At 40.9% G+C, this 15,518-nt stretch overlaps 1 protein-coding gene across 1 annotated transcript in view; it reads right to left on the bottom strand.

The window, feature by feature from the left end:
- Nucleotides 1-394: 394 nt before the first annotated feature.
- gmds (GDP-mannose 4,6-dehydratase) overlaps nucleotides 395-15,518 on the bottom strand; it is a 222,070-nt gene continuing 206,946 nt past the window's right edge. The window contains exons 10-11 of the mRNA XM_085385930.1: nucleotides 2,542-2,610; nucleotides 395-1,172 (exon numbers count right to left, since the gene is read on the bottom strand). Of these exons, the coding sequence (XP_085242056.1) occupies nucleotides 1,110-1,172; nucleotides 2,542-2,610 (132 nt within the window). The 3' untranslated portion in view covers nucleotides 395-1,109. The remainder of the gene's footprint in view (nucleotides 1,173-2,541; nucleotides 2,611-15,518) is intronic.

Below are 15,518 nucleotides of genomic sequence, written 5' to 3'. Positions count from 1 at the left end.
AGCGTCAGGTCTCCTGTACAGTCAATAAGAGCAGAGGATTGATGACTAGGCTGTTAGACACATGACAGCACTACATCACTTCCAGTCGCAGCATTTTAATCAAATATACTCTTTTTCTTAAACAAGTATGAATGACGTGCCCTCGTGAAAACGACCCTTTTGGATTCAATACCTCGAATTAAACAATAAAGACGAGCAAAGAGAAAGCAGTGTGGCTGTTAAGGAAGAAGAAGTCATCTAACTTCTGCAAAGTGGGAACAGTTACGAGTGTCCAACACACCCAGCTACCGTTACCGTCAGGGTCACAACAAGTCAGGGCCAACAGTTTAAATGCGGGCATTCATTTTAGGCCACAAGGCCGCTCACGACCCAGATGTAGATGTTTCCAGGTAGATGTTTGAGAGCAGGAGAAAAACGCATTTCCCTCAGAATAAAGGAGCGCAGTGTTCTGGTACATTCTAAAGAAAAACTTGGAATTAGGAGCAAACACAGAGGAAAGAAACGACAGGAGAAGAGCCAGACCTCTGCACAAACTGGGGATCCCATGCGCGTGCACATGCACACTCCGCGCACGCAACCTGCGGTTCAAACCTGGATTTGCAGCTTTTATTTCCCACATTTCCTTAGATTTAAAAAAAGAAAAACAAATTAGGCCTTCTATACAATTTATTGTGTTTCATGAGAAAACAAACAGACACGATGTTAAAAGACTTTTTTTATTGTACCAAATGGATCCCCTGCTCATATTAATAAAAGATAAAAATATCCATTCATTTCTATTCATTCATTTTACTTTTTCCACGTCACACTTCAGGGGAAAAGATTTCAGCGTTGACAGTCCCAAAACAATGGGAAAAAAAAATACAATAAAACCCCTCAGTAATAACAATAAAACATAATCAGTGTTAAAATGTAAAAGGTATTTAATCAATCTAAATATGAGAAACAGACAACAGATACAACAACAACCATTATTCACTCGAACACCCGCAACAAGACAATCAATTGATTTAGAAGAGTCATACAGGTAAAAAGGAAAGGTGGGTCTTCCACTATGGGTCTCAGTGGAAGAACCCAGGAGTGCTAAAACATGCCCGACTGACTTGGCCTCAGGCATTTGGATTTTTCTTCATGAGATCGATGTCTGCATCGACCATCTCCTTCACCAGATCCTGCAAGGGGACAGGATCAGATTTATATATTTGGAAAGGTTGATATCTCTAAAAGGTAAAGACACAAACATAAAATACATGAAGTAAGGCTCGTTTACACCCGCGGTTCAAACTCGGCCTACGTGAAGACCTCCCTTCCACACACAGTTATACTGCAGCTGGATAAACATAATAAATACATCGAGTTTATCAGCATTAGGACCTGACAATGATCCATAACGTGCTTGTGTCGTTGGGTCATATTGTACTGATAAGAGCTCAGAGCTTTGGAGTGTCTGCAGCGACAGATAGGAGATAAGATTGTTTTTGTTTATCAGACGATTCAGAATTTATATTTTTATAGTTCAGCCAAACTTCCCGAGCAGGTAAAGTTGAGAAAATATGAAACCTTGAACCGTAGTTTTCTTTTTTTTTTCTTTCTCCAAAATAAATAAGGTTTAACCGAAAAACACAGTTGTGTTTTCTCAACACTGGCTGCATTATTAATATATTATTTAGCCTTAGAAACTATTTAATCAAAGCGTCTAAGCACTTCAAAAAAATTACATTTTCTAAAATATGTATAATATTTATTTGAAGTACATTTCATTATATTTCAATATATATATTGAAATATAATTATGCTTTATATACTTATTTATATACATATATATATTTAATGGTTTATACCTTGTGTTGGGGGGGGGGGGGGGGTTGTGTGTGTGTTTCTTGTTTCTTGTCTTGTTTTTATGGACATGAAGTCTGCCAATAAAGATTGAATTGAATTGAATATATATATTTTAGAAGTGCTTTTCTCAGTATATAATTACAAAAAATATAATGAGAAATATTTGCTTAATTTATAGTAGTCTTTGCTTAATAATATTTTATTAAAAGGCTGATTTCTAAACAACATACAAAATGTTATAAAGCAAGTATTTATTTTTATAGCACTATTCACAGAAAGGAATAAACAAAGAGCTTTGGTACCAAAGAGCTTTATAATAATCTGATGCGGCATAAAATGAAAAGTAGATAAAATATACAACTGTAATAAAATTCTAATCTAAAAGCTAAAAGACTCAAAACTCACGTGCTGGTTGGTTTTCTGTTGCTTCGTGTGGATTTGATGCAGTGAACCTTTGTGTATTTTCTTTTAACAGTTCGCTGAAAGAAGGCTGCGTTTCTAGAAATCGTTACAGGCTTTCAAAACCATTCTTTCATTTGTCATTGAAATGTTTTGATTTGGTGTTTTTTTTTTCAGTCACCTTTGATTTCATCACGTCATGCCATTGTCTACAAGCGTGGAAAACTACTCCCATTACATTTATTATATGTGTGCTAATGCTATCCAGCAGGACCAACCGGCTGTGCTCTCAAACCAACCTACCTCAAAAGTCACCTTTGGCTTCCAACCCAACTTCTGAGAGGCTTTGGTGCTGTCACCTTGTAGGTAGTCCTAGTAAAAAGACAGAGAGGAGCCAGAGAAAAGGAGAAAGAAGGGAAAGGAGAGAGGGGGAGAAAGAAAAACAAAGGATCTGTCATGACTGATCTGACGCCTGTGAGGAGGAGACCCCTCAGCCCAGCTGATGTGTCACTCCGATATGAAGACGTGCTGGATCAAACTCAATATCCAAACTTGATGTCTTCAACAGGATGCAAGGGATGGAGGGTGATGATAACTTTCTCTCTCCCACATACATGCACACATTATCTCATCTCTTGGGGGAAAAAAGGAGGTCACAGAGTCTCCCTGGCCATCAATCCCCCCCTCTCGGCTCCCCACCTCCGATCTGTCCAGACAGCCCCCGTTGGTGCCAGAGCATGATGAATTGTGGGACTCTGGTGGTGTAACCCCTAGCTCAGGACCCCCCCACTCACCCTCTCCCCCCTCAACCCCTCACTCATTCTCCCCCCCGCTGGGTTTTGCACCGGGTTCAAGATCCAGTGAGACCCTGCTTCAGACCACCAAAGCGAGTCCAAATAAAAAAAAGAAAGAGAGAGAAGCCTCTTCTTTGTGCGTCTTTTTTAAGCTTCAGTCCTTTCTCCGACTTCTATTCCCACTATTCTATTTCTTATATTTACAAAGATTCTCACTCATGGACAACTGTGTCGAACACACAGACGAAGAAAGGCTGATTCTGTGATTTTAATACTTTTATACAGGACGGCTCGTGTTAAACACAGTTATTGCTGCAGTGGTGGTTTCTCAAGAAGTGCTCAAAGTGCTGTGCTGGGTTTCCCCTGTGCTTCTCTCTTTTCTTTTCTCTCTGCACTACACGGGCCTCCTCATGCTCCAAGACCAAAAGTCTGAGGACAACCAAACAAAATAGCCTCTGAAACTCACTGTGGCAGCAGTCTGTACTATCAGTGGTGCAATCTGTCATTGCTTCAATGGGTTACATGCATGCATAGTGTGGCTGCTAAAGGGTGTTATTATTTGTTTTTAACTAACCTGGCAAATATGTTTTCAGGCTAATCGTGTTTCTGCTGATCTCTGCTGTTAGCTGCACATACATATGCACATACATTGATAGGTAATAAACGGCATCCATGTGCACAGAGAGGTATACAGAAAATGATGCATGCGCATACTGGATGGAATTCAGCGGACAAGATCCTGCATGTGTGAACATCACATGTAGTGACGTAACCTGAAAGAGAGGAAGAGCTAAGGAGCTGGTCTCTGGAATTTGAAAGAGGATACGTATACAGTAAGTGTTAGTGTAAGGATAATGCAATCCATGAAGAAAAACAAGTTTGACTTAATTTTAAAAAATACAACACGAGACAAATAACCAAAGGAACGGTAAATACTCGCTAAACTTTCAGCTCAAAAGGGTATTTCATGGTCGATACGCTCTTAGTGTTGCCAGCTTAAACAACCTTAAGTGTCACCGTGTCAACCAGAACTACCATTTTAAGACTTAACTGACTTTGCTGCTGCGTGCAGATGCCGCTCTTCTAGTTTCAGTCTTTCCACAAGATTTTGGAACGTGCAGGGGATTTGCTTTCATTCAGCCACATGAGCATCAGTGAGGTCCAACACTCAGGCTGAACGACGAGGCCTGACTCACAGCCGGTGTACCCGCTTCTCGCGCAAACGTTGGAAGCGGGGTGCAGTCGGTCCAAACCGTTTCTTTTACGGGCCTGGCTTTGTCGTTTAAACACAGTAGGCTCTTTTTCAAACTGTTGTTGCAAAGTTGAAATGAATATCGCTTTATAGCACACACTGTTAGCCGGAAATGCGACGCCAAACCCCACCTATGAACAGCAGCTCAGGGTAAAGTGCACCGAGCAGAGCAGTGTTACCATCTGACACTGAACCTCTTGAAAACGTCTTTTCTGGGTGATCTTATTACAGAGGAACGCACACAGCAGCGCTGGCATACTTGAGCCTTTTAGAGAGCGGGGACCCACATCTCAGAGAGGCTCCACAGCGCTTAATCACACTCTTCTGATTACACACAAAGGCAAGAACACTGAACACACACGGAGGGAACAAGCACAGGCCGATTCAGGTTTCTGACAGCGTTCAGTTTGATATTATTCGGCCCGAGTTGAAAACTTGGTTCAATTCTGGGTGAGCGGTCTTTTTATTTTTAACTCTGCATGGTCTATATACAGCCGAGCAGATGAAAGCTTCAGCCCATTTTCTCCTCCGTCTGTAACAGCAGGACAAACAGCTCTTTCTCATGTGAGCAGCTCTGTACATTACTCACAAACGATTTTGGCACTCAAAGCCATAACTGGAAACATTTTCAGACTAATTACCTGCAGCAATGAGACATAATTTATCATGAGGCTGAATGTAATTATTATAGGGCGACTTACTCCACAATTATATTAAATAATCCACTTGCTTCATAATTATATTGATTAGGGTTTGTAATGGAGAACATTTCATAGCTGGCATAAAAGAAACATCAACTGGTCTAGTCACGAACTGGTTTAGAGAAAAGCGGTAAGCTGACATTAACAAGTAGCAACTGCACCTCCTTTATAATTTCTATACATCAGGGAGTCACATGGTTTATACCTTTGTTAGTGATGGTTTGCTAAACAGCAGGATAGTTAAGTCTAATCTGATGTGAGTGTTTCGGAGACAGATGCTTGAAAAGGGAAAGTAAACAAATGCAGGAAGTTTGACCTGCAGGGAAAAAAATCCCAAAGTTGCCTTTTGTTTAGATTCTGTCTGCATGCATACGTAGTTCAAATGAAGTGAAATAAATATGAAGCTGCAACACCTGCTGCCAATGGCAAGACCCTTACCTGAACTCAATGGACTGAACCTGGAGCGCAGACTCCATCTTTAAAGAGTCACCGTGTCTGCGTTCTGTTAAACGAGACAAGTGACAAATTCATCCACGCACCTGGAGTTTAGAGGCGAGCTCCCAAAGCCTGCGACTGCCTTACAGGTACAGCTTTGACCAGCAAATTTACCCCAAAGTCCAAAACAGACGGCGTTTTCTTACACACATCTGGAGATTTGTACTTTAACCTGAGCTTCTTCTTATCTGGTAAATCACAGCACTCTTACAAACACTGTAGAAACAGTAATGTAGCAACAACACAGGTTATATACGTCTTTGCAAACCAAGTTTTAGAACCACACAATTAACTGTGAGGGAAACTGAGGAGGGTGATGGAAATGCAGAGCAGCGAGACTCCAAACTTCCAGCTGCAGCATTTTGCATAAGGAGCTTAATACAAGCTCCTTTACTGCCATTCGGTGTGACTGATAGATGGCCTGACAGTGCTGTTAATGGTCAGGAGAGGCAATTTTATAAGTGAACCTTGACCACACATGGCACACTTTTTACTTCTTTGACTTTGTTTTCCTTTCAAAGGGTAACACGCATGACGGACATCTCTCTCATACCCTATTTACAGTCCACGGTGGTGGTGCTTAATATGTATTACGCATCAAGAGATCACATCGTTTTGTGGTTTTATATGACTGGAAGCAAAGTAACCGTAAGGTTGTGAGTTTAAATAATTTATCTAAATATTAAAGAAGAAATTCTTGCAGAATATGTGCCAAAACAGACAACATAAATCCTTACTTACTGCTAATGGAAAGGACCTATTAAAACATGTTCCAAGTTTATGTGATGTCAAAAATGGTTGGATTCAAGTTGATGTGTTAACCAGCTACACATCTAAAAAGATGAATGTATCTTTAGAGCAAGTATTCGTACTCCGCCTGTATATTTTCTGTTGAATAGTAAATTTACTAAGACAGTGAAAGCTCTAAAGCACTGAGCAGATTGGGATTTAAATGAGGGGTGTGCGCTATCCACGATAATACTGGTGAAATTATTCTTTTTTTGGAGATATTAAAAAGTGTTATATTGTGGCTGTCACTGCTACAGCAGTGACAGCCACAATGACCACAGCCTCCAATGAGGATTTAATAAAGTAAAACTACTCTAACAACCTCGGAGAACGATTCTTGCTAAAAGTGGACGCACTTTTTTGACCACTTGAGGCAAAAAACACATCATCGAGTACAACCAGGCTACAAGGAAGGAGAGACTATTCAGTTTAGAGACTGCTCAGTATTTTGTTTTTTACATAAATAGCATTTTGTGAATTTTTTTGAAATATCATGATATATTTTTAAGGCTATATAGCCCACCACATAATATACGTGTAAATCGAACAACACGTGAAGCTGGGAGGAAGAAGGCAGAGCCATTCCTTGTATTTAAATCAGCATTTTGTCACCACTACTGTTAGGCCTGAAATCTCCATCTGAGTTTGGCAGGAAAACATCTGCTGAAATCAGACTCTTGTCTGCTAAGTCTGCCTTCTTAGCACGTAACCACACGGTTCAGCATCCAGGAAGTTAATCCAGCGTCTGGTCTTTGTCAACCAGGATTTCTACAGGTGACAGACAACCTCACCATCAGAGCTCATACTGCAGAGTACCACTCAGTGAAATAAAAGCTGAGTCCAAACTGCTAACAAGAGCGTTCTGTGGCCAAGTGAATTCACCCAAACAGAGCATGTAGCGAATAATTCAACATGAACTACTAACAGATGGGGGCACAATACAATCTTCATATGGATCCGATTTGGAACCAAACCCAACAGCTTGGTACGTCCTGTTTAACTCAGCGTTCTGTCCGTGTCTGCAAATATGTAGCAGTCATAATAACACAATTAAGCAGCACAAATCTAAAAAAATAAAAAAATTTTTTTTAAGCTGTGACAAAATGTGGCTCTCACAAGTTGAATGACAATATGATCTACACCTGGGGCCTGTTCTTCGTACGTCGCTTACTACATCCAAGATCAAATGACACATCCAAGACCAAACCATCGCGCTAACCGTGAGCTCGCTAATCCGGTTCCCCGAACACGCCTGCTGTTGACGATTAGTACAGCTGGACGCAGTAATGTGACATCACTGGGTGTCGTAAAAGGGGCTACGCATCGATAGTAGAAACATTGATCGGCAACCCGCTGATTGGTCGGCGAAAATGTCGAAGGGGCGTGCTCGGTATTTTCCGGCAGCAGAGCAAGAACTCATGAGTGCGGGATTTCAGGAGTTTCAGAGTTTAATTAAAACGCAAGGGAACACTGCAAAGGCTGCAGAAGCAAGGAGAGAGGGCTGGCAGAAAGTTGCTGACAAATCAAACTCGTAGGTAATTTAATAATAATACTAATAATAATGGATTGGGTTCATATAGCGCTTTCCAAGGCACCCAAAGCGCTTTACGATACCACTATTCATTCACTCCCACATTCACACACTGGTGGAGGCAGCTACGGTTGTAGCCAGGCTGCCATATCGCGCCATCGGCCCCTCTGGCCAACACCAGTAGGCGGTAGGGTAGATCTATCATATGACACTATATTGTCCAATATCATATGGCATTATATTATATTATAATATGTTATATTATATCCACTTTCACATTAGAGCCACAACAGGACCCACAAGAACATGGGAACAAGTAAAAGTGGAATACAGGAGTATTCTACAGAATGGTAATATTTATCTCTTAGATTGCTTTTCGTCTCTTGGCAAGGTAATACTGGCCTGTAATACTCTGTTAGTTTGTTCATAACAGCAACCAAGAAAAGGGCAGAGGAAAAAAAGACAGGTGGTGGTCCTGCACCCCCTCGTCAACAAGTTGGTTAAGTGAATAATACCCTCACGGGAAAATCGATATCTCTCAATGAGCACACTGTCGCGCTGAGCTAAAGGATCCTGTCTGTCCCGCAATATACGCTGAATTCTGAGGACTCTCCTTATCAATCTTGCACCTTCCGCAATGGGTGGCTCGCGTATACGGACAGGATATGACTGCGACAGGCTTCCCAAATCCACCTTCGCTTTTATAGCCGTGGTCTCTCATCTTGATTACACGAAGTAATTTACAATTACTACTCTGAAATATGAATTACATCTGTAATAATCACATACATGTAATAGAATGTTAATAGTTCATTTCCCTTTTTTAGGAAATGACCTGTATGTATCTGTGTGACATCAATAAAAGGATCAAGTGCTGCATTATCTTTAGTTACATTGATGTTATTTATTTATGGTGAAACAGTGGTGGAATATCGCTGTTGCTTTCGTATAAATGAAGCGGACATACCTGCGTGGCCGCGATCTAATCCTGTTTACATAAAGTAAACCTGCTCCCGAGCAGGTTTACGCTTACGGCTCTGTTGCTATGACAGCAAGTCCCGGATGAGCTTCGGGGAACCGAACGATCCGGGATCACGCGAAATCGTCAACAATCTAATCCAGCTAACTTACTTAGCGAGGTACGAAGAACGGGCCCCTGCTCATCAACCGAGACTAAGTTAAAGCCTATGAAGAGGCATTGAGGTCTCTGAGTGGCATCAAAGAGTTCATTTTGTCAGACGAGTAAAAAGAGGGTCACATTTATTATTTACAAAGCGTTACACAAATAAGGCAACATCATTTCGGTCAATTCTGATCATCAGCTCATGGCTGTAAAGTCATTTCTATAAGTTTCTGAATTAAAAACCTTAACTAAGTATTAAAAAACGCATCTTTGATTCTGAGACGATTTTCTGTCCTGATTATGCGATGAACACTGCCACAAGTAATTGGTATGTGGAAAACACCAGCCAGAAACTTTCCTCAGGAACAAATGGAGTGATTGTAGTGGCCGAACCGATCCCAGATTGATCCAAACTTTGAAAGAGAAAAAGCACAGACTCAAATTGCAGATTGAAATAAAACCACAACATCCCCAGTTTTTATCTAATCTTAGCTCCCAAGCAATAGTTATGAGACTGGGATGTAAAAGGATCTTCATCACATGCCTGGAGTATGCTTTGGTAATGCATATAAGTTGATGATTTTAGCACTAGGTGGTCCTTTCCTCTTTCTTCCTGATCAGCTCAGTTTATTTGATCAGCTGTACTGGTAATGACTGGAAATAAATGGAACTTAACTGGACAATCTAAAAAGCCACAACATCTTCCTACAGTTTACTGTTCATTAAAAAAGTACTTTTGGACTAGACCGAAACATCAGATAAAACAAAAGCAGTATGACTATTGAAAAGACTCAAAATATAACTGTAACCTATACAGTCAAACAATCACTCGTAATACAAAAAGCCTGACAAGTATGCGGTCTGACCTTCCCTTACTCATTCTGCTCTTTTGCCCTTTTTCTTACACTATCCAGTCTAATAAAGAGGAGAAGCCATAAAATTAATCCTTAGAAATGTAAAAGTGAGAGACAAATAGGGTGTGATCATGGTCCATAAAGCACACAGCCAGTAAGAGGCCCTCAGAGCAGGCATTTAACGCAAAGGAATCTGGTATCACTACAAGGCCTTTCAATAAATCACACAGCACACGGGCTGACCCCCACATAAGGGCACATACACACTAACAGGCAGCGATGTGTGAACACGCACACACACATACACACACACACGCACGCACACATGCGCACACGCACACACACACACACACCAAGTACAATTGTCAGGATAGATTAAAAAATGCTAAATGTCCCTAAGCTGCATTTATTTTTCTTCCGACTGCAAACCTACCCAGATCAAACATTTTCAAGAAACCGATTCTCTTTCCTCTCTCTTGCCCTGAGGATTGCATGCTGGGAGACTATGATGTGGTTTTGGAAGTCCAGTAGTGCCTCTGGTATTTGTACAGTAGTGGACATGAGGCTGCAAATACTTCAAAGGAAATTAGATAAAGGGGCCGAGAACGCTGTGAGAGTCTGGAGCCCATGGTCTCCATGTCCCCAGCAGACCCAGATGTTCCAACCAGACCCAGATGTTCTGATCTTTGACCTCGGTGGGATTTTGATGGAAAAAGTCATCCCTGATCCAGGGCTTTTAAACCCGGAATGAATTACTGCGCGGACAATGACAAGGACATGAAGGCGGGACAATGAGGAAGGAGCAGACTGATACCTAGCCTGCCTGCAGAAACATGAAAGTTAATGCATGCACAATGTGCACAGGTGTGGGAGTCGCCATCTGTGTTTGTGTGTCTGTGCAGGTGGGGACATACTTGTAGCAAAAAAAGTGAGTTTCATCGTTTCAGTGCTGCCTGGACCTACAGTCACAAATCTGTCACTGGTCAATTTCTAACGCCAGCATCGCCTCAACTTATCACTTCCTTTAAAGCACAAAAGACCCTCAGTTTCAAGTAAAGGGAAGGGAGAAGGAGGGAGGGATGAAATCGGAGACTGATGCAGTAATTTGTACAACAGCAGTAGTCTCTGTTTTAATGGCTCAGGTGTGAGAGCGAGCTGTCCACAAATCACATGGCTGAGAGTTTCATCCATGGCCCTTCCACACGCCAGGGCATCTTTGAGCATCTTACTGAGTTCTAAGATGTTATTGATGATTGGCCTGCTCTATTGTCACTGGGTTGTGTGTGTGCATTAACAGGTGAATGTTAAAAAGGTGCTCTTTAAGTGCTTCACATTCACCATTTCTTTTTCTAATTAAATTCACAGTACATCATAATCTTGTAATAACTTGGTAATAACTTAATACTTAATTCTAGTGACACAAAAATTTGACTCTGACATGAAGTATCTGTTCAAGCACAGTAGATTGTGCTTCTCAGCCTGGGGCTGAGGCTCAGGATCGCTAAGGTGGGTTTCAAAGTGATTAGTAAGAGAAGTTAAACATACACAGATCTTACATTAGCAGATATAACTGTGACTGAACTGAAAAGAGAATGTAATAAAGTAACAGAAATTCAGGCCAACAGGTTAGATTATACAGAATATTTTAAGTTATTACTTTATTGCTTTAAATAAACTAAAAATAGTATTACGAGGAATTTACTATTATATGGTAGGAGGTTAAATGTTTTAAAACTACGTAAAATCTAAAAATCCTCATATATTCTCCTTTCAGTTACTTAACATTTGAAGAAGAAATATTGTCTGCACGACTGCACCCGCTTATTTTAGCTCTTTTCGACACAATATGTTGTTTACACTGGAACAAAATATGGAAACCAGAGTCATAAAAAAATGTAGGTTACCTCTGTCTGCACTACTCCTTCAAACTGACATACTTTCTATTTAGTGTAATTTATCTGGCATCTTATGAAATCCTGGAATCTTGAGCAGAAGAAACGAAGACCTGTGGGTTTCATTTGTGCCACTCTGTGGCAACACAAATCAGTGATTTCATATTTATTGTTTCCTCAAGTCAATAAAGCATCACTGCAGTAAATTTCAATGAACTCCGAGCTGCTGCGTCTTTAGGAATCCAAGACAGTTATTAGCCGCTCCCAGCCAGATGTCAAAGGCCAGGTCCAGCGTGTCTCATTCAATGTATGCGCTTGAGTCTACGGGGGAGAGAGAGCGAGCTGTGTGAGTTACAGCTCAGGTTTCCTTCCCTCACTCCCCATGCAGCTTGGCCTGCACACAATGTGTTAAGTGACCTCTAAGGGGTGGCCCTGTCACCTTGATGAGTATGTACAATACTACACTGCACATGTGCGCGCACACACACACACACACACACACACACACACACACACACACACACACACACACACACACACACACACACACACACACACACACACACACACACACATATATATACACAGTAATGACATATTTAGTGCAGAAAGCCACACACAAAAACTCTTAAAAGACTAAATCAGTAGGAAAGCAGGAGTGTGTGAATCTTCTCGGGAAAACAGTGAAAGTCATGTTAATATTTAAAAGCTAAATTATCACAAACTCTCACTTCATGTCATCTTCTCGCCTCTCTCTCTCTCTACTGGCTCTACTGTGTTGATTGCTCTCCATCAGTGCTCATTAAAATTCCTGGGGTAGCCGTGTGATAAATATTTATGCGGCTGAGGACACACTCCACACACACTCCAAACACACTGGAGTGGCTGGATCTGACTGCCGATAGTGTTAAGTGCCTGAAGGCTCTGGTAAAGAGTGGAGACCCACTGCCTGCCGCGTGGTTGTATACATGAGGCGTTTACTGTCAAGATAATGGGAGGAGGGTTAAGATTTATGAGCATTAATGGAGTTTAAGTTCTGTTTCTATGTGTGTGTCCGTGTCCGAGGATAATCTTTTAATGTGTGAAGTTTATGGAAATGAAGAGGAAAACATCGCACATTAGCACATCTGGATATAAACGCATTTGCAGACACACACACACACATACAAACAGAATGTAACCACAGTGTAGCTGGACTCCTCACTACTGTTCCACAGAGCTGCTGACGACCCCCCTCTTCCTCCTGTATTCTATTATTCCTGTGGACGGGAAACAGATCATAATTCCAGGAGTCAGCAGAAAGCAGCAGAGGGAGAGAGTGAGAGGTAGAGGGAGGGAAAAGACTACGGGAGGCGGGGGTGAGGGGGTGGCTCAGGTGACTGCTCACTTCCACAGAGGTCAAACTGAAACTGTGCAGTTAAGTAATTCCCAGTGAAAAGTAAGTAAGTGTTTAGTCTGTTTGGGCATTTGTATAATAAAGTTTGGGCGAAGCAGCGGCTTCCAGTGAAATCAGCTGGTGTGTGTCAGCGTGAGCGTGTGTGTGGTGAGTGTTTAACATTTCTATAAGCGTGTGGCTGGTTCATATTTCAGAAGACATCAAAGGCAAACTTAATTTCCCTTCTTTAAACAACATTCTTTACAATCATACTTAAAAAAGGAGGGAGAGAGCGAGATTGAGTGAGAGAGGGTGAGAGACTGAGGGGAGAGGAAAATCTCATCCTCTCTTATCTTAATTGTTGTGTAATCTCAGTTAAGCATCGAGGGGTTTGTCTAGGCTTTGACACCCAGCCTCAGTGTTTTGGTACAGATGATGACTGTTAAGTAGCTTCTATATTCTCCATGCTGAAGGAAAGTCTGGGTCCAATTTATATGATTAATATGGCAACAATTGAAATGGATTAAAGTAACAGCTACACTGTTAACATTAGATACAGCTTTGATGTGTATAGAGGACATTGGTAACAGGCAGATTAACATTAAGACCTCAAGCCTACACATTAAAATTGAAGACTATATATAAAAGATGGACATAAGCACTGTGTTGTTACTACAGCTGGCTACCTTTCATACTTTAAAACACACTGGTATCAGTACAGGCACCTGTATTTGGTACCAGAAGTGAATAACAACTGTTTTTCTGGACTTTGCTCAAAAAGAAATAATAAATTAAAATTTTTTTCTTGAGTCTATACTTCTCCACTGAAACATTTTACTTCTTTGAAACACTTTACACACAACACAAAACCAAATCTCTCTGTTTTGACCAGATTTTTTCTCTGATTAGATGTGGTTTGCATTTTGCACACCAACAATTATGTGTAACTTTTGGCACACACTAACAGTGTGTGCCAAAACGGTGGGAACAGCTAACCCCAGATATGAACTGATATCAAAAGTGACACCCAGTGATTTGGTGTAAAACTGTATCAATGCTGAATTTGGTACCCACCCCTACATGTCCCCCACTGGTTTTTGAAGGTTCAACGTAATTATTACTGATGTTCTGGAGGCTGAAATGAAAATATTTGGAGTTTTAAATAATGAAATTAAATAACAAGCTCTCTCCATAAACTGTATGGCACTAATGAGACATGCCGTATCTGCTACAGTAAGAAAACGGCTAAAGGCCCTTTCACTTAGGAAGCAGAACGGACTGAGCCAACTGCTACGTGTTGCAAATGACTAAATGCTTTTTTCTTCCTGCGCACTTGTAACACAATGAGCTGATTTCAGATGGTGTGCAGGAGGAGGAAACTGGTGGAGCAGCCTGCAGCAGAGACATGGACATTGCTTTTTATACTTTTTTATTGCACAACAGGACAAGAAACAATTATGGGTCTTTAGAAGCCCCTACACAGACAGAATACTAATACAAAGCTAGCCAAGAACGCAGGCTGATGATAAAGCTGAGTAAATGCAGACCACATCCCAGCAGCCAGAGCCTGAGTTTCAGCAGGTAACAACCTGATGAACAATCAGGCTTGCAGCATTTTAGCCTCCAGTTCTACTACATGTACATGTTTCTACAGCAGAATCACTGTGGCAATCGAATTCAAATCTCTGTGGGCTGGTTGTCATCTTTGCTTTTTGTAGTCGGCTTTGTTTTCATACATAACACTAAAAGAAAGCTCTTGTGTGTGTGCTCATTAGGGATTTCAGTTCATGTGGGGAACTGTAGCCAGCGTTTTATATTGTTAACTGGTAAGTATGTGGCAATGCACGGTTATTTAATGGAGAGATAATGTAACAAATTAGATTCTTTGGCATGTAACTAAGTAACTTACTGTATAACTTTTAAGAAGTGTAATGTGTAACTCTACTTTTTTGAGTAACAACCCCAATTATTATATTCTAAAACATAAAACTACATGCAATATAAAATTAGTATTGGAACAATACATAGAAAAAGATTTGTGTTTGGCTTACTGGATTTTGTCTACATTCGTGGACTGTGCAGGCATTGTCTTCTAGCTGCACAATCAGCATTCTTATCTATGATTATAACATCACAGCCTCAACTGATTAAATGTGGGAGTCATGGGCACGGTGGTTTACTTGTTTTCTTGCACAACTTCACATAAGTGTTGCTGTTGTCTTTTTTTCCCCCAAAACACACACCAAATTATAACCTTGGTCTTATTTTGGAAGGCTTTTGCAATTGCTTAACACTGTGCATAGCAAAATAATTGCTGAGAGCATGGCATTTCTACTAATTTCTACAAAACAAACCACAAGTCAGACATTCAGGCAGATTTTCAACCAACCAAAAGTTTAGGCAGATTATGTAACCCAACATATTTTGAGGTAAAGCTGAAAGTCAGAACACCTGAAACGATGGCGTAATCCCTC

This window comes from Rhamphochromis longiceps, linkage group LG17, assembly GCF_057381845.1.
Source record: "Rhamphochromis longiceps isolate RC_006_pf linkage group LG17, R_longiceps_female_GT1.1, whole genome shotgun sequence".
Classification (NCBI taxonomy): domain Eukaryota; kingdom Metazoa; phylum Chordata; class Actinopteri; order Cichliformes; family Cichlidae; genus Rhamphochromis; species Rhamphochromis longiceps.
The sequence above is the reverse complement of the archived record's forward strand: the minus strand, read 5'-3'. Positions and strand labels throughout refer to the sequence as shown.